The following is an 18362-nucleotide window of genomic DNA, read 5'->3' as shown; positions in this document are numbered from 1 at the left end:
TTGTTGCAGTAAATCTGCACATTATTGATTCTGACAGTTATTTCAGCCTATAAATCTAATTTCTGGAATGGAAGAAAAAATGTATAATGATTTAGATCTGATCCCAGACTCCTTGTCTAGATGAAATGACCCAACATCATTAAAAATTTAAGCTGAAGAATTGGTGCAGGTTTAGTATTTCAAGGAGTAACTTTGTTCAGTTGATGTATTTATAGCAACGACTGTTGTTATGAACAGGAAAACCAAACCATCTTTGTTCACAAGTGTATAAAATGAAAACACTATCTTTGAAAATTTATTCTGAAGTACATATCCTCTTTGTTTTTAGGCAACATTTTTTTGTGAGTGTGAAGATGCATATAAGGGTTCCCTGTGTGAAGAATTTGATGCCTGTCAGAGCCAGCCTTGCCAGAACAATGCAACCTGCACTGATGTAGCACAGAAACATGACAGGAACAATTTCACCTGCAGCTGCCTGCCTGGTAGGTTTTGAATTCTTGAATAATGCAGCTTTGCTTGACGTTCAGTGCATCTCTTTTTGCAGAGCAGTGAACTGTGAAACTTCTGATGCCAGAACAGACAGAAAATGCAACAACAACATAAGGGCAGTGGAAGGTTCTTCACTGGTGAAAAATGCCACTGAAAGCACATGTGTGAACCTTAGCCCTGTGAGGGAATTAATCATAACTAGTGGAACTTTACCTACTAAAAACACAGGAGGAAAATTTAGTTTACATCAGCTTTTTTTTTTCCCCCAGAAGTGTTCTGTGACCACCACACATAAGCTTAAGTTTAGCTTTTTGGTTTTTTTTAAAAATTCTTCTTAATTTTTTTTAATATCAAGTGTCTAATGTCATTCAAATGACTCAATCATTGTTAAGTTCAGTGTTTTGTGTTTCTACCCATAATTATTGTATCCACCAAAATTTGTGTCCACACACTAAAAACAGTCTGTTGTTATTTAACTTTGAATTTCTAAAAAAATATGAATTCCATATGAAAAATATTAAAGAAAATTGTAGGTAAGAGTTTAATTATCCTATGTGTCTCCATATGCAAGTTTCAGAAACATTTATATGTGTATGTGATCATGTTTCCCAAATTCTGGTAGAAGAAAATGTTATGAAGGTAAATATCAGCACAAAGTGTAGAGGTGTAATGATTCTTAGTGTGTATCTCACCAAAAAACTGCTTTCCCCCCTTCTCTGCTGATTGTTTAGTACCTCTTTATTTCTAGTCCCTGCAATGTATTTGGGATGCTATTCCTAAATCATATTCTCTTTCAGATGGATGAAACATGCACTATAGGTGGTAATAAGATAGGACATATTTATTTTTATAAATAATTGCATTAAAAATAATTATTTCATAAAACCATGGGTGTTTCTCCCCCAAATTGTTTAATTTGGGGGGGGTTCCATTTGTTTTCCTTTTTCTCCCCTGCATCAGCTAAATCCTGTCCATGTATGTCCCCTATCTCACCTTGGGGTCTTTCTCTTCTATACCTGTTCATAGCAGTGATAATCACAGCTTACTAGCCTTTAACACCAGCCATTTGGTTAAATATACTCATTATGAAAAATTATTAATAATTTTTGTAGGGTTCCTTTTAAAAAAATAAGACATGTCTGTGTGTAGCTTGTAGTTTTTTCTTCAGTCATGCATTCAAGATATTTTCTTGGAAGTAATTAAAAACTAGGGAAGGGGAATGTGTGGTAGTTGTTATGAAATTTAGGTATGGAGTGTAGAATAATTTAGATTGCATTTTAAGTTTGTTCATTTTTGGGGGATGTGTTACAGACATCAGACATATGGAACAAAGCAAACTTATGGTCAAATAGTACAGTACACACAATCTGTAGCTTGTGAACTTATAGAAGCTTATTTGGAAGAGTTTGCAACTGTGCTGAGCAGTTCTTCACAGCTCCCACTTAAAATAAACACTCTTCTTGAAGCCCAGAAGTAGGAGCAAATGACAGACATTCAGCATATGCACAAATAATTCACAGTGTTAAGTTCTGTTTAAAGCCTTGCTAGAGATTATTGACTTGGGATTCAAATTGTATTTGAAAACCATATCAAAATGACTTTATTTTTTTGGTTATATGAGTACCAGTGAGGACCCAATATCTATTGTAAATTCACTGGTGATGTCAGAATATTGCTGTTGGTGAAATTCCACAGATGAAGTCTCTAGAATTCTGCTGGTTTTGTATGCTTCTCTCGTGAAGTATACATTTTAATTAGCAATCTCATTTTGTAAGAAATGAGAGACTGTCCTAGATTCTATTGCTTATATTGCTTAATTTGATTCAAGAAAAGTAATGGCTGGCTGAGCAGTATGTTTAGTGGTAAACCCTTGTTTTTGCTTCATCTTCTGAATATTGTGAGCTGTTTTGTAGGTTACACTGGAGAGCTGTGCCAGTCAGAGATTGATCATTGCATCCAGCAGCCGTGCCAGAATGGGGGGACCTGCTCATCCCACCTCAATGGATTCAGCTGTCAATGCCCAGAAGGTAACCAGCAAACTCCTCTTTAGTACTTTGTTCAAAGTGCTGTTTTTACTCTAAATTTTCAATTATATTGATGTAGAAATGTATATTTAATTTTTTTTTAATTGTGCCTTAGCTTGTAATTGTAGGCAGAAAAGAAAATGAGATGAGAAATCTTGGGATAATCAGCAGCAGGATATGAAGTGTTGTAGGAGTTTAGTGTTTCAGTGTATATGTGGTGCAGAAATGTTCTTTATTTCTACAATAGAAACCAGGCTCCAGCACTGATGAGAAAGGTGAATTTGAGGAGACTCAGGGTGTGATCTGATTTTTATGTTGTCCACTAAATATGTGAGAAAAGATGCCTCCCTTGTAGTATTTGCACTTTTCTGCACATGGGCCAGTTGGCTAAAATGTATGTAAAAGTAAAAACTAAAGGAATTATTTCAATCCCAAAAGTTTTTACTTAATTCTCCTTTCCATTTGGACATATTCCTTTCTTGACATGAAAGCTTCTCACTGATTCTCACTGGTAAATCTTGCAAATGTGAAACAAGGACACCCCAATGCCAGAGTGTGCTTTCATAACACTGTGCTGACTGCAATGACAGATCCCTAAATTGCGCATGAAAAAATTATCATGAGTGGAAGTTTTCAATTATGAAGCCTCCTATTAGTTATTTATAATTAAGATTGGAACTTTGAACTAATTATACTTCTGTCCTTCCTTGATCTGTGGATGTTGGTTTTGTTCTACCAGTACTTTAATGCTTGCTCTAAGGGTGCAACTCTTTGATAACTGCTCTGGTAATATCTAAATGCTTAATAATAAAGATTATTTGTAGTTTCTTCAGGCTGATTCCTTGCTTTTCTAGAGTGCTATGCTTCAAGACTGAACTGCTGTGTTGAAACTGACATATTGACAGGCATGCAGATCCTACTTGTGGAAAATTCTTGGAAATTGTTTCCCTTATAAATAGTAGTGAAATTCAGGAGAAAAAATATTAGATTTTAGACTTGGTCTAAAATTTACTTGCGATTTCCCAAAGAAATTTTTAAGGAAGATTTGAGAATCTGGAAGGAATGTTCAAGAATCTTTAAGGAAGCAGTGCAGGCAATGACCTTTCCAATAATGTTGGGAAGAGCAGCTGCTGGGATTTTTGGTTGTTTTATGTCTGCCATACGTGTTTCTGTGTGTGGCTCATTAATTGCTTGCTCCTGCTGCCCTATTAATGAATACGCTGATCATAGCCCAGCCTCACTCATGATGCCCTGTTAATGAATATACTGATCATGGCCCAGCTTCTCTCCTGCTGCCCATGGGGCAGGGTCACTGCTTCTTCATTTTGTTCTGGAAGGTCTAATGTCAATGAACTGAAAAATTCAGATATCTTGTTGGAAGGAAAGAAAGTTGATTTAACAAAATGCACTGTCTAAGTTTACTAATGACTGTCCCTTGATCATTCTTACATCTTTTGAGGTGTTATCCTTTCACAGAGGCATAATTTGGGAGCTTTTGTTTGGGTTTTAATCTCTGAAGAGATTCAGTAATTTTTGTAAATACAAGAGTAGTTAATTGAAAATTGCAGATGCAGTAACTTGCAAATTTTCCTGCCAACCTCCAATTTTCTAATTTAAGCAAGGTCTCTTGCTCTGCTGCTATTCTGCTCTGCTTAATAGTGATGGCTTGTTGAGAAAAGGCTTTTCTTTCTGTAGTGCTAATTCAGCACAGTGGGGAAAGGTAACCAAGGAGCTGATGTTTGTGTAGGAATTACAGTCTGCAGATAGAATACATCTTGGAAAAGGATAAGGAAATGTAGCAACTATCACACAAGGAAAAGAAAGATGGCAGATGAAGGAATCAGATGGAAACAATAAAGAATAATCTTGAGCTGTGCTTTTCTTTTACAAACGAGATCTGTAGTTCATGAAAAAGCACATGATAACTGACAGAAGGCTGGATCTGAGGCCTTGAAAAAGCATCCTATCTCAGATGTGAACCATTCTTGATGACTCTTTAGACAATTTTACTGTCTTAAGAGTCCTGTAGTAAAGAAAATTTCATGATGCTTACAGAGTCCATTTTCTGTGGGATGCACTGTAAGTTTTAATACCAAAAATATGTCGGAAAAGAAACTCTTATATGAAGCTGTTGAATCAATTGTAAAGAGAAAATTGGATTTTGTATTTGAATTTATAGTGAAGAAGCTTAAGCAATACTAAAGACCAAAGAATTTATTTAAAATTTTGACACTGTTACTTTCAAAATAATGTTTGGATCTTGTATTTTCTTACAATCGCATAGGGATCTTTGATTATTTTATTAATTTTATGTCAATAAACATACATTTAGTAAGTATTACTTTCAAATGTTGATGCAAAGGAACATTCTAAAACCCTGCATGTAGTAAACATGCCAACCTGAAAATGAATATTTGAAATTTCTATTCAGAATCATTCCATCCTTATCACTCTTAAATATCTCCTCTTGTTTTCTTCCACTTTTGTAGTATATAACACACTATTATATTGACAGTAACATTAATAGATTTTATTTAAACTGCTTGAGGTACTGCTCATCAGTTTACAAATTTGGTTGCTCCATTTTCTTTAAGCTTCTGGGAAGTTATGTGTATTTCCAAAATACCCTGAAGTGGAACTAAATATACAAATAATAATTGGAAACAGAAAATACCCCTGATTGGTATAAATAAATGTCGTTGTGTTAAATTAATAAACACATATTATTAAATAAATCAATGTAAGTTTTAGAGATGTTGAAGCTAGTGATCCTTACCTATGTAGTTATCAAATTCACAGAAATCTTTGTTGAAAGTTAAAATTAAAAAAAAAACTGTATGGAAATTAACTGATCATGTGGTGAGGAAATGTGTTCCTTACAGACAAAATTTTGTAAAATTAGATAGAATGAAAGACTTGGTACTTGAAGGTGCTTCACCCTTTGTGAATTTTGCTCATATGATAATATTAAAATGATTTAGTAGTGGGCTGTGGTTTAGAACAAAGCCAGACAGTAATGAGCAAAGTGCAGATCAATTATAACAAAGAAATAAACTTCTGTTGCAAGATATTTCTGAAGTTCTGTTCCACGCAAATTTGATGTTCTGATGATAAGTATAGATTAACTGCCTTCAGTGTTATAGGAAAACATTAATCTTTGATAAAAATAACTTGCATTCAGCTGGCCAACCCCATCAAACTGGCCTGGATTCTTGGGCTCTTCCTACATGCTTTATGTGGAGGTCACCAGCTTGGACAAACTGGGCAGAAATATTTTAATTTGGCTTAATACATTCTTGAAAAATGGCAGCAATAATGGATGTCAGGCATCCTCTAGAATAAAAGAAGACAGAGTGAAAACAATGTTGTGATAAAGAATTTAACATATATATATTACTTGAAATTCACATTTTAGCATTGATTTTGTTTTACTTTTGACAGTTTGATTTGAGTAGCTGCAGGTAACTACTGCTGGCAACATACTGAGCAAAAGTGTCCCAAAATATCTGCAAGCATTTCTGAAAATACTGGAAAGCAATAAATTTATGAATGCTCTTACAATGGCTTCTGTGTTTTAGAAAATAGAGTTTGACAGCTATAGAAGATGCTAAGTTGTGATTCATACGTGTTGATTTGCAATAGCATTTAGAAAATGCACATTGTCACCATGTGTCTTAATTGACTGGGAGAACAGAAATTATTTTCTGAGACTTAAAATAGTTTAAGTTTCAAGGTTTTCACTGTTTTCTCTGCTTCATTGTTCATGTAAAAGCCTTTTTCTCTAGTACATCTTGCAGACGTCATTCTAACTTCTTTAGGTTTACATAAAATGAACCCATTTACAATCTTGATCACAGGAAACTGGGTCACACAGCTGTTGCATATAGAAGATTTCCCAAGGTTACTGGTGATCAGAATGCAGAATTTTTCATATTACCAATAAGAGACTTTAGTTTACCTTAAGAACATTTTGTCGTTAATTAAAAATTTTTATCGCTGTTTAGTTTCTGGTACTTTCCTCTAATCTAATGTTTTTACCTGGCGCCTTCCCAAATTGCTCTTATTTTTAATAGACTTCTCCTTAATGCTTGAATGGGTTTAGCCTCTATTCATCTTCATCAAGAAAGACTTAGCTAGAGTGAATTTCAATCAAAATCTTACAGCGTTTTAATGGTTTCTTGATCTTTCTGATTAGTAACTTTTTTCACTCTACAGAATTCTGATGAAATACCATTTATTTCTATTTCCTCACAAGACAAATTTCTATAGGAAATATAATAAATTGCTTGTATTTCTTTTAGTGCTTATCTCTGCATTTCAAAGTTAAAAGTTTTGTAGTCCTGAGCCCTTGCAATTGACAGACCTAATTTTTCACATACTTGTAATTCTTGGAATTGGGTCTAATGTAACATTCAGACAAGTTAGTTGTTCTACAAGCTGTATAACAGGCAGTTCTGTGGTGTCTTCAGAAAATGTTTGACTTCCTTGACTTGCACTTGGCTCTTTTGCTTTCAGTGGTAGATTCACTGCATTATTCCTTTGTAGATTTTGTATTCAGTTCTTTCAAATTACTACTAGACTTTGCATTTCAGTCATGCCCCTTTTATGCCTGCAATGACCTACAGGCAGGGTTGGGTCCATGTTAGCTGGTTGAAGGGCAGTTCAGGGGATATTTTTCTGCAGATAAACAATGACAGTTTTTCTTCATCTGGAATTTGGTTCTGTTTTCAGTCAATACACCCCTGAATTTGATTTTTATAGTTACTTGGATTATTTGCTTTCAACAATTGAACTAGTATGGATTTAAGTGTACATTCAGAAATGCCAGAATAATAGATTTCTGTATTTTCTGCTTTGAGTATTTTCAGATATTTGACTCATGCTTGAGATTTGAACTTCCAGACTCACCTAAATGCATTTCACAGTGCAGTCAAAGATAGCACAAGGGCAACGTGTTTTGGTGTATTTTAAACCTGCATATGTTCTTGAAGTGCTTTGTCACTTGAAACATTAGCCATCTGCCAGTAACCTCCTCTTTGGAGGGAAGATTACTGCAAAGGTTGTATTAGTGTCATTGTGTGACCTCAGATCTCCTTAAACCTTTTTAATCTGGTTTCAGAGTTACTTGAGAGATTTCACTGGACTCACTGGCTGATCTCCTCCTGGTAATAGTTAAAAGTCCTTGCAGATTCTTTTAAATCTGACCGAGATTTTATTACAACAGTGCAGGCTTTGTTAATTTGCTAGTGAACCATTGTGGAATTACATCCTTGCTCTTGAGGTTTCTGTTCTTTGCAGTTTCTGATGGTTTAGGTATCATCTACAGGAGGGACCTCTAGTACAGGATTTCACAGTGTTAGTTTTTAGGCTCTCTCTGTTCAGCATTGCTGAGCAGGTGGTCCTGACAGAGCCCAAGAAGCAATTGAAGCCATAGGACAGCAACATGGGGAGGACAGAAGGCTTTGCCTGTTCTTCATCTGTGCCCTGCCAGACCTGATTTTCTCTCCTGGTCTGTTGCAGAGTTTGTATGACAAAACTTAAAAGTCCAATCTGTAGGTTATTTCTTTTCTTTCCATCTTTCTAGCTACTTTTCTTTTTGTAAATTACATTATTTTTTCCATACTTTTCATTCCATAATTCTGATGTAAGACTTATGGATATCTAAGGGAGATGCAGCGTTGAAAGTCATTTTTCCAGAACCTAATGTTTTGAAGATGCCCCTAAAACCCTGCTGCCAGTTGTGACCAAAAAAATCCAAAACCTCTGGCACTCACAGAGCAATTGTGGCCTCCCCATCTTTTCTGAGTTCCATTAATACAAGTTTTGTTAACTCTGTGAGTAGATCTCTGTAATATGCTCTGTGTGGGTTACTCACCTTTGTTTATTATTCTACTGTAATATTAAGAGCTTTTTTTACAATTTAAGATATTCCAGGGAGTTTTAAGCCCGAAAAGTGATGGTTTGTACAAAAGGACCAAATACTTATTAAAAGATATATAATTGAATGGAAAGGACAGTTGGTTCTGTTATTTAGAAGGGTTCTGGAATCTGAATATGCTTTTCTGACTTGCTTTGGGATACAATAAGCATGCATTGTGTTACTACATCTGTGATGTATGTGTATGTATAGATACAAGATGCAGTTACTGTAATTTATTAAAATATAATTCTTCCCTACATCTGATTAAAAGTTCCCTTGCAAGAATATGCTTTTCCTTATGTCTGTTTTTTGTATGGTGTTGCTTTAATAAATCATTGTCTCTCCTGCTAATGAGTAGTTTGTTCTTCTAAAAGATACTTCAGTTATTGAAACTCAATGAATGCATGTTATGTTTAAGAGGTTGTTACATTTTACATACACATTAACAGAGGAAAAATAGGTCAGTTTGGGATTTTTTTTCTTTTTTTTTAGGCTAGCCAGCTCCTGATCTTTAGAAAATCTCCTCTACTTTTCAAGCCAGATTCACTCAGAAAGCAGATAACCACTGTCAGTTTCAGAAAATATTTTTGCAATTCCCTGCCTTAATCATTTATAGTATGATATTAGCTGAAGCATCTCTTTTCAGAGAATGTTAATAGGCAAAATTAGAGTTTATTGTGTAAGAAGTCTGTATTTTTATAATATTCATAGAATTAAAAAAGAAAGGAATATAGATCTCTCAATGCCTTACTTTTAAACTTAGTTCTTTAGTTCTTAACTTTAGTGCTTTAGTTCTTAAAATTGTATGCATATCAGGATGCTTACTTACCAAACCCATTTATTTCTTTTAGGGTTTTTAGGAACCACTTGTGAGGACAAAATAGACCCTTGTGCATCATCTCCCTGCCAGAACAATGGAACCTGCTATGCAGACAGACTTGCCTTCTCCTGCAGCTGTAGTCCTGGGTTTACAGGACCCACATGTGCTCAGCTGATCGATTTCTGTGCTCTGAACCCGTGTGCACACGGCATTTGTCGCAGCGTTGGAACCAGCTACAGATGCCTCTGTATCCCTGGTTTGTACCAAGTTACATCCTCTGCAAATCTTCTAATATTTTTATATGTAGGTTCCATATATAGCTTAAAATTACTTCCTTTTCTTCTCAGTCTATAAAACAGATTGAGCAGATGTTCTGTTTAGAGCAGTGATAGGAATCTACACATTGCACTTGGAAAACCAAAAATTGCAGAGTGAGCACTGAAATACCCACTGAGATCCATATGGCTTGAGTGAACTCTACAGCTGTATTACAAAACTGTAGTCTGCAGGATAAATCTTTCCAAGGCGAGGCATCAGCACTGTTGGAATTACAAAATTTGGTAGAGAGAATGGGAAATGTGGCACTGATCATTTGGGAAAAACAGACAAGGTGACTGAACAAAGGTAGAGAAGGAAGAATATTGGTTATTCCAAAGGGTTTAGTTCTGCTGTCCATATTTACATAAATTGTCTCTCTAGACAAAAATCCAGCAGGGCTGCTCAGGTGAGTCCAGTGAGGAGACTCAGCTGGGAACTGTTTGACAGCACAGCCTGACATTCATGGGGTCTGTGCAGCAACTGGTTTACCTCCAGATTTTTTTCCTCCTTGTACCAACATAACAGGATATTGGGGTGCTTATAGCTCCCTTTATCCATGTTAGCAATGATGATTAGTAGGTGAAGTAGCAGTTAAAATGTCTGATAACCAGTGCTACACATCCACTGCTGTTTAAGCACTTAGAGAGTGAGCACCAATCTTTGTTTTCACTTGAACAATTTTGGCATCTTTTTTTTTTTAGTCTGTTCCTATGAAGCTATAAACTTGAAAACTGAAGAAATTAAGGATATAACAAATTTCCAGTGTACAAGGGATAAACTAAGGAGTGACATTTGATAGTTAGTAGCTCTGCTGTGACATTCACATTGTTCTACACTCCTTTCAGAGGAATACCTTCTCTCTGCTGCTTTTTCTTGTTGTCTAAGAAGCCAGTCATAATTCTTCATCTCTTCCATCTCAGTTTTCAGGATGTGCTTGTAGCCCACCAATCTATTTGTGGATATTTATGAATATGGGGATTTTTTAATGAAATCTACTTATTCAGCATTTTTAGGTGGTGTCAGAATTTATCTGCTGTTTAGAGACATGAAAGGGACCATCAGAAATATTTTGGGAGGAACTCACAAATTACCAGAAGCTATGGAAATTTGTTGTTGGAGTTGACAGATTTATAGTTAAATTACATACTCTTTTATAAAGGAGAAAAATATGAAAGTGAAATTCAGACAATACCACAGTAATGTTATCTTATAATGCATTTGTTGACAGCACTTGTCATTAATAGTAGGAAAAACTAGACATTTATCTTTCCAAGAAACCCAGGGAAGTTTTAATCTTCTTCAGAATATTCTTTGCCAGTAGTTCAAACAAAGAAAAGCTAGTCAAGTATTCTTGGTCAAATAAAAGCTTTTTTCAGAACTTTGTCACCTAAACCTAATTAGAATTCCATAGTTTGGTTTTTTCAAAATTATTCTGTCTCTCTCAGGACTTAAAAGTAGTGTTAGAGCTCTCGTGTTATGAAAACTTATTTTTATTTGAACAATACTTATGCTTTTAAAAGTTAGAGATGAGGAGCCTTAGAGGTGGTATCTAGGACCATATGTGGCATTTATTTAGTTAAACTCTTTTGTGTTGCTCCATGTATCAAAAAAAGAAAGATTTGTTTTTTCCAAACATTTTGTAGGGTGCTGTAAACTTCACTTTTAAAAATAACATTTTGCTTCACATAGAGGTGAAACTAGAGGCAAAATTAAGTGAGCTCATCATTAATCTGTCAATAGTTTAAAAACTTGGGTAACTTATTTCAGAAGGTCATTTAAGAACTGCACCTAAGTGGCATCAAGATAGGGGTAGACAGAATGTTTCCTCCTTTTATACCTTTTATGCCTTTTCATTGTTATGAATGTACCATTATGGGCTTTTATTAACTCAGAGCAGCAGAATTTTAATCAATTATTTTCAGATATTTTTCCCATGACTTAAAAGGATAATAGACAAATGGCAGTCAACTTCTGTGTAAATCAGCACGTAGGAGGCACTGTGACTGACACTTTGCCCTTGGTTTGGGTAATTATTGAGTGTAAGGCAGGTGAGAGCAATTAAACTTGAGGAATCCTATGTTGCAATTCCTAAAAAAAAACCCAAACTAAAGTAATGGCTACAAATCATAGCCTAATACATTTTTGGTATGTCTATCAAAAAGCAGTTTGCTAGAGGGGGTGAGTAATGTAGTTTTGTCTCTGGGATATTAAGAAGCTGGATTCTATTTACAGTTTTGCCTGAAGAGACCTTGACAGTATCTGTTACGTTATTTGTAAAGTGAATGAATAAAATTTGGGTACAGTTTAGAAGCATTATCAAGGGTTAATAACAAAGCTATTACCAGGAAAGAAATGATCTCTGCCTTGTGACCTTGAGGCTTTCTGACTTGCAGGCTCTCAGTATCTGTGCCTGCTCCTTGATCATTGGCTTCTTTGTACAGGGGGCTTTCAGACATATCCCTGAATTCCTACACATTTTTTTTTTTAGGTATTTTAATGGAAAGGTTGTTAAATGACATTTTAGAATTCTCTTCTGTATTGATTATCTGACACATCTGAAAAACAGTTTTATGAAATTTGGAATCTGTCACTTAAATTTTGTGTTCAGCTCTAGGATGCTGTAGTCTTTTTTTTTTTTTTAAGTATTTGACAGTGGATATAATTTTCTAATACAGAAACAAAGTGCCTAAGAGTTTTGCTTATGTGTGTGACCTGAACACTGTCCTTCCTTTAAGCACTGTTTTACAGTGTCTGTTGGATTTTGGATTTTCATCTGTGGTACTTCTGTCTCAAAAATTAAACAAAAGAGGAATTTTAAATTGTTCCAATTAGTCCAAGGTCTGTGCAAGTCTCCTTGCTTGGTAGGCAGTTTGGCTTCCTTGTTTCTTTGGCCAGTGTACAGATTTGAAGAATGATAAATGATAGTGGTTAGACTTGCATAGCTGCACAATTTGCAGAACATGAACAACCAGATATTTGCTACTAATTTCTGTGTGTGTGTGTGCTGGCTTTCACTGTGGGCTTTCATCTAATAGCTCGTAGAGGAAAGCTAATTTGTATAAGCTAACCTGGAAGGCAGTCTAATATTTTGAATGTTCCTATTTTCAGAGTGGAAGGAAAAGTAAGTTGTTTCCAAGTTGAACATACTTCAGATGTCTGCTGAGGGGCTCTGTGGAACTCCCAAGCCTATGCAGCCATACCTGCTTTGTACTGTGTGTGTGATTTTTCATTTGCACATGAAACCTTACCTTAAGTCTGTATTTATATGCTTACACACCCTAATTATTAACACTTATCACCTCACCCTTTACAGGTAACAAAGAAATACTTAATGTTTGGACATTAGATTCATAGTTTGTCATGTTTTACTTCTTACCTCATAAAGAACTAATTCTAATATTCTAATATTCACTAATTCTAATTCTATTGTGTTCATTTGCTGGCTTCTCATCTAAAGTCTGTATGTTGGAACTAGTGGGAGCCCTTTGTGTCTGTTTGTAGAATGTTTATTTAGTCTCTGGATCCCCAACCAGTTTCTTCCTCCTGATAAACCTTTTTACTCTTTATATGCAATTGTTTTAATACAGCTACCATTATAAATTTCCAATGCAAATATTTAATATAGTATTTTTAGTTTTGTCTGGTCTAAAGTGGAGAAATATAGCTAGAAATTGCATGGCTTAATACCACAGTAGGGTTTTGGATTTGGGTTTTTTAAAGACACAGATTTTGAAACTGCACAGCACATGTAGTGGCCTTTACACCTGTCCTCCATATAGATATATATGATGGCATATATAGAACATTTGGGAAAAAGAAAAGAGAGGAGTTTCAGAAAAAGTGCTGCGGGGTATAAAAAATGGCTGCACCTTCAGAAGTAGTACCGTGGAGTATGTTCCCTTGGTTTTACTGCTCATGTAGCTTAATAGATAGTTCTAGGAGCATAAGTTAATTTTAGTGCCTTTGCAGAGGCCAGAGCAAGATCTGTCTTGCAGAAGTTGCAATTTTTCTTTTCTGTCTTTTCCCTTCCCACGTTTCGTAACTGGGGTGTAGGATATGTGAGCTCTGGAAGAAGTGACTTCAGGTTAATTCCAGTTCCTGACTGTCTCTGAGCCCATTATTGCTTCTGTTTCCTCATCTTGTTTCCACTTCTACATTAGGAAAACATTCCATGCAACCAGACCATGGCTGGTGAGCATGGCTTCCTACCTTCCTGCCATCTGGAGTATTCTTCTCTCTTATTTAATTGCTGTATAAGCTCAGATTTAAGTGAGCACATTTATTTCCTGGCTATGTAACATGCAGCTCTGTGGTACTGAACAGCCATAAGTGTGAACTGATGCTGTTCCCTGCACAATAGAGCTGGCTTGCATTGTACCCCATTAGGCCTTCCCATAAAGATGGGATTTATGTTCTGCTGCCTTGATTGGGTGAAATGTTATGTATAAGCCCAGGGAGTCACTATTGAGGGGTTAGTATCTAAAAAGGCTCAAAAGATTTCAGCTTTGTTCTTAATTGATTTCTAAAGGGAGAGTAAGCTTTTGCCTTTCTTTTGTTAACCTGATAGTGCAGATACTCTTGAGAGATTATTCTGCTGTATCTTTTGCTCTTGAAGGCTTTGACAAACCCCATGTCTTCTCCTCATCAGCCCGTGTGACACAGATTGTGGGCTTCCTTTCCCATTTTCTCCTTCTGCAGTTTTTAACAGCCATGTACAAAGACAGTGCAGTTCAGCATGTAACTGAAGGCCATGCCTGAGCACAAATGGATTTTCTCTGTTCTTCTCAGGTGTAGCTTTTTCTGCTGTTTTTATGATATGTCAGAAAGTGATGAGATTTTATTTCTATCAGGAAAATAACCTGCTCTCTTCGAGGCACCCTTCCAGTTGCTTAAGAAAGGGGAAGAAGAGTTTGGGGATCAAGAGGAGAATGGCAACAGATCTGTTTCTGCTTTTGTAAAGTCCAGTAGCAGTGGGTAGTACCAGTGGGATGGCCACATAGAGGGAAAAAGAGGTTACATAGGGACATCTCTATTTTAAGGTTTTTTTAGGTTCCCTATCCATTCCTCAGCCTCTGAAGAGAGCACATCAGAATTGAACCTTCATTTTCAGGTTCTGCTTGAGTTCATGAAGATTCTATTACTAAAGATTTTTCCAATTTCATGTGGCCTGGAAAAGTTGCCCTTTTTTGAAGCTGCAATGCCTCCTGTGGGTTTTTTTTATCCTGTTCAGGACACGGTAGCTGGAGAAGTGTTATTAATGTAGGTATATTTTCTTTCTTTCTGAATACATCCACAGAAATATTGCACACCACAAAAGAGGCAAGGAGCTGCATTTGGCATTGGCAGGGAACATAAAAAGCAGCAAAATCGTAACACTGCTAGAAGGAGAGGAAGCAGCTACACTAGAATCCATTACTCTGAAGTTATTTATGAAAAATGCTCCTGTTTCAATCTAAATTCTTCAACAAAAATGTATAAATTATTTATGTAGTCTTTTTGAAGATATCTGTATGAATTCGGTGTACTCTACAGGGTTTATTTATCAGTATAATTTAAAGCAGTAATACAAGGAGAAATGCTCATTAAGAATGACAAGGTACCTCTTATCTCCCTGAGGAGAAGCATGCCTTTCCCTCAGGTGGTCCCACAGTGGAATGTTCTCCATCCCAGCAGTTCCAGCAGAAGGAGGCTGCTGGCCCCAGGGTGAGGATGTGAGGGTGAAATTGTGTGTGGGTGAGACCTGCCCTCTCGTGGAGAGAGGAAACATCTTTCCCTGGCTGTGTGCAGTGTCTGACAGCGTGGGCTGGCTGCAGCCTGAGGAGGTGATACCATAGTTCCTATTGATTTTGGAAACCAGACAGCTATTTAGTCACAAATTCCCTTCGTTGTCTTGGAAAGGTGAGAAGTGGGAAACATTTTTCTCTGAGAGTATCTCATTACATCAGTGTTAAACACTGGGAATTCCCATCTGTTTTTCTTACTGATTCTCCCATCTGATTTTGGTGTTTTTATGTGTTGACTACAGATCTCACTACATAAGAATATTTCATATACTCATAAACTAAATAAACTTCATTGTAGGCTAGCAAGAAAACCCATAACATTTAGCATAATCAATTCTTTATTGCCTGTCTGACAGCTTTGGAGAAAGTGGTTCTGAAATGTTTCTTAATACCTTACTAGCCCAACTATTTGCTATGAAAGGGGGATTTTTTGAGAATCATAATGGATGGTATTGTCTATATATCTTGACTAGTACTAACAGTTGTATCTTCAAAAAATTTTGTTTTGAATTATCCATAATAGGGAGGAAGAGAGGGTGAATGCAAATATTGTCTGAAGGCAGCATTTATCCTATTTTCTATTATTCAATGAGAATTTTGGGGAATATTTAGACCAGGATGCTGAATATAGATTGATTGCGACTTACTAAGAGAATATGCCCCTCTCTTTGGTTCTGTGTTCATGAAAGATACCCTCCTTTCATATCTGAGTTTTGCTACTAACAAGAGATTACTTTAAGAAGTAAAATCACACAGAAGAATCTACACTTTGTATTTTAGGCCTTTTTTCTGGTATCTGTATTCATGCCCATTGCATATTTATTGCAATGTTATTTGCAATAAATAGTATGTTAATTAATTTAATGATTATTTTTTTGAATGTAATGAGGAAATCAAGCTTTTATAAGCACATGAACACAGTTCCAGTACCTGGTATTATATCATAGACTACTCTAGGTCTGTAATTTCAACTACTGTTAGGGCTAATGATTGTGTGACACAATAAGTAATAAAAAAGGTGCTGTTTTCATGTGGATTAACTACTTCTTTCTTATCTCATAATACAAATTACTCTGTGGCTGTTAAGAGGCCATGTAGCTTTTCTCTGCTTCTGCTTTCTATGTTTACCTAGTCAGCCCATAGTACCTGCCTATGGCTTGGAAATACTGTAAAGATGAAAGTACTTTAATGCTTCTACAGTGCTGACATTGTACAGCATTAATGCTAAAACATGTAATCATTCGAACTACTGTTATACAATTATCACCTCTTTGATGAACAGTGACTTTGATGCAAGGATCCAAAGGAACTGGGAGATAGTCAATATTCCTGTATTTCTTTTAACAATCTGAGTGTGGGTATTCACATTGCTGCTTCTGACCTCTACCACCAGCCTCCATCCTTGCACCTCATTGTGGTTTATCACAGGAGCTAGGAATTCTCTCAGAATACTGTGCTTCCAATATTTTCTTGGTAATTTTCACCCTGGGAACAGATGCCTTTAAAATCAGTGTCTTAACAAATATCAGTTTGCACAGTATATTTAAATTAACAAGCATCTGCCCACGGTCTATAGTTGCCTAATTGTTAATTTTTACTGCAAAGTGTTTCATAACTATTTTTGTTTCCCCTTCATGTGATTTAGGTTACCATGGCCTTTACTGTGAGGAGGAATATAATGAATGCCTCTCTGCACCCTGCCAGAACGGAGCCACCTGCAGAGACCTCGTCAACAGCTACGAGTGCGTGTGCCTTGCTGAATACGAAGGTAGGCTGGGCTTTGTTATTGTTCTCTGCAGTTTTTATGGCAGTTTCTGTTACAGAGATACCATTTCCTGAGCAGAAATATATCCCTCATGTAAAATTAACAGAGACAAACTTCAGTATTGATCCTGATCCCTTAATCTTTATTCAAATTAATAGTTAAGATTTAGCTCCTCTGTGAATAATGCATGTCCTGGTCTGGGCACAAATGGATTTTTCTCTGTTCTTCTCAGGTGTAGTTTTTTCTGCTGTTTTTATGATATGTTAGAAAGTGATGAGATTTAAAAAAACCCATAACTGTTAAATAGACTTCTTCATCAGTTGTTGTTGGAGCCTTTACACAGAGAGCTTTCAAATTATTTTTTATTTTCTCTAGTGAAGTGAGCTAAAACATAATAATAAAAGATTAGTATTTGAAATAGATTAGCACAAAGGAGTAAAAATAAAAGCTTTATCTTGATTGTTCATTAGAAGACTGTAAAGCCCAGAGAGGGTAGTAGGTCTGTGACTGCTTTTCCATGTTAACTGCAGCTATTCTTAGATCTGTGCTCAAATGGAATCCAGCTTTGGCATTTTTGAAGTAATTTATAAAATAGATGAGAATAGCATTTGTTTGGCTATACAGAATCTTTTCTCTCACAGCAGATTTCAGCTCTAAACAAATTAGCATGTATCAGTGGTCTGTGACAAGTCCTTGTGGGGAAGGCTTAAGTGATACTTTTTTAGTGTATTCTGTGTTGAATCGTGAGGACACTTTGAATGTAATTTTACATGCTATTAGGATTATAAATAAATATTCTAACAGAATGACTGTGTTTTAAGGAACATTGCTCTAGCATTTTCTCATTAAGCATATCAATCCTTATCTGTGCTGATAAGTAACGCTCACTTAACAGCTGCTTGAGGCTAAATATGCGTTTCACACTGGTGATTGCACTGCTCTTTAACTATGATACAGAATTCATCATTTCAGAGGCCTGGTGAGGAAATGACCCTCAGCTTTTCATGACAGTTTAAGCAGCACTTAATCATAATGTTTACCATAATGTTCATCTTCTCTTCTCACCCGACCTGTTGGTGGAGCTGCAAGCACTGTGTGCACAGCACATCGTGCTGGAAATGAAAGCAGGGGGCACCTGGTCCTGGTAGCAGCTTTTGGTGATTATTGAGCTCCCATCACTGCAGTACTTGAGGAGTTCAGTGGCACCAATGAATAGTGGCACGGAGGTATCCAGCTCAACATA

At 36.1% G+C, this 18362-nt stretch overlaps 1 protein-coding gene across 1 annotated transcript in view; it reads left to right on the top strand.

The window, feature by feature from the left end:
* The window catches only part of DNER (delta/notch like EGF repeat containing), a 110765-nt gene that overhangs the window by 79700 nt on the left and 12703 nt on the right, over positions 1-18362 (top strand). Inside the window, exons 7-10 of the mRNA XM_014308498.1 lie at positions 329-482; positions 2403-2516; positions 9285-9509; positions 17000-17122. Of these exons, the coding sequence (XP_014163973.1) occupies positions 329-482; positions 2403-2516; positions 9285-9509; positions 17000-17122 (616 nt within the window). The remainder of the gene's footprint in view (positions 1-328; positions 483-2402; positions 2517-9284; positions 9510-16999; positions 17123-18362) is intronic.

The sequence above is a fragment of the Geospiza fortis genome, unplaced genomic scaffold (assembly GCF_000277835.1).
Source record: "Geospiza fortis unplaced genomic scaffold, GeoFor_1.0 scaffold318, whole genome shotgun sequence".
NCBI classification, from domain to species: Eukaryota; Metazoa; Chordata; class Aves; order Passeriformes; family Thraupidae; genus Geospiza; species Geospiza fortis.
This window is presented reverse-complemented; position numbering and strand designations above follow the sequence as displayed.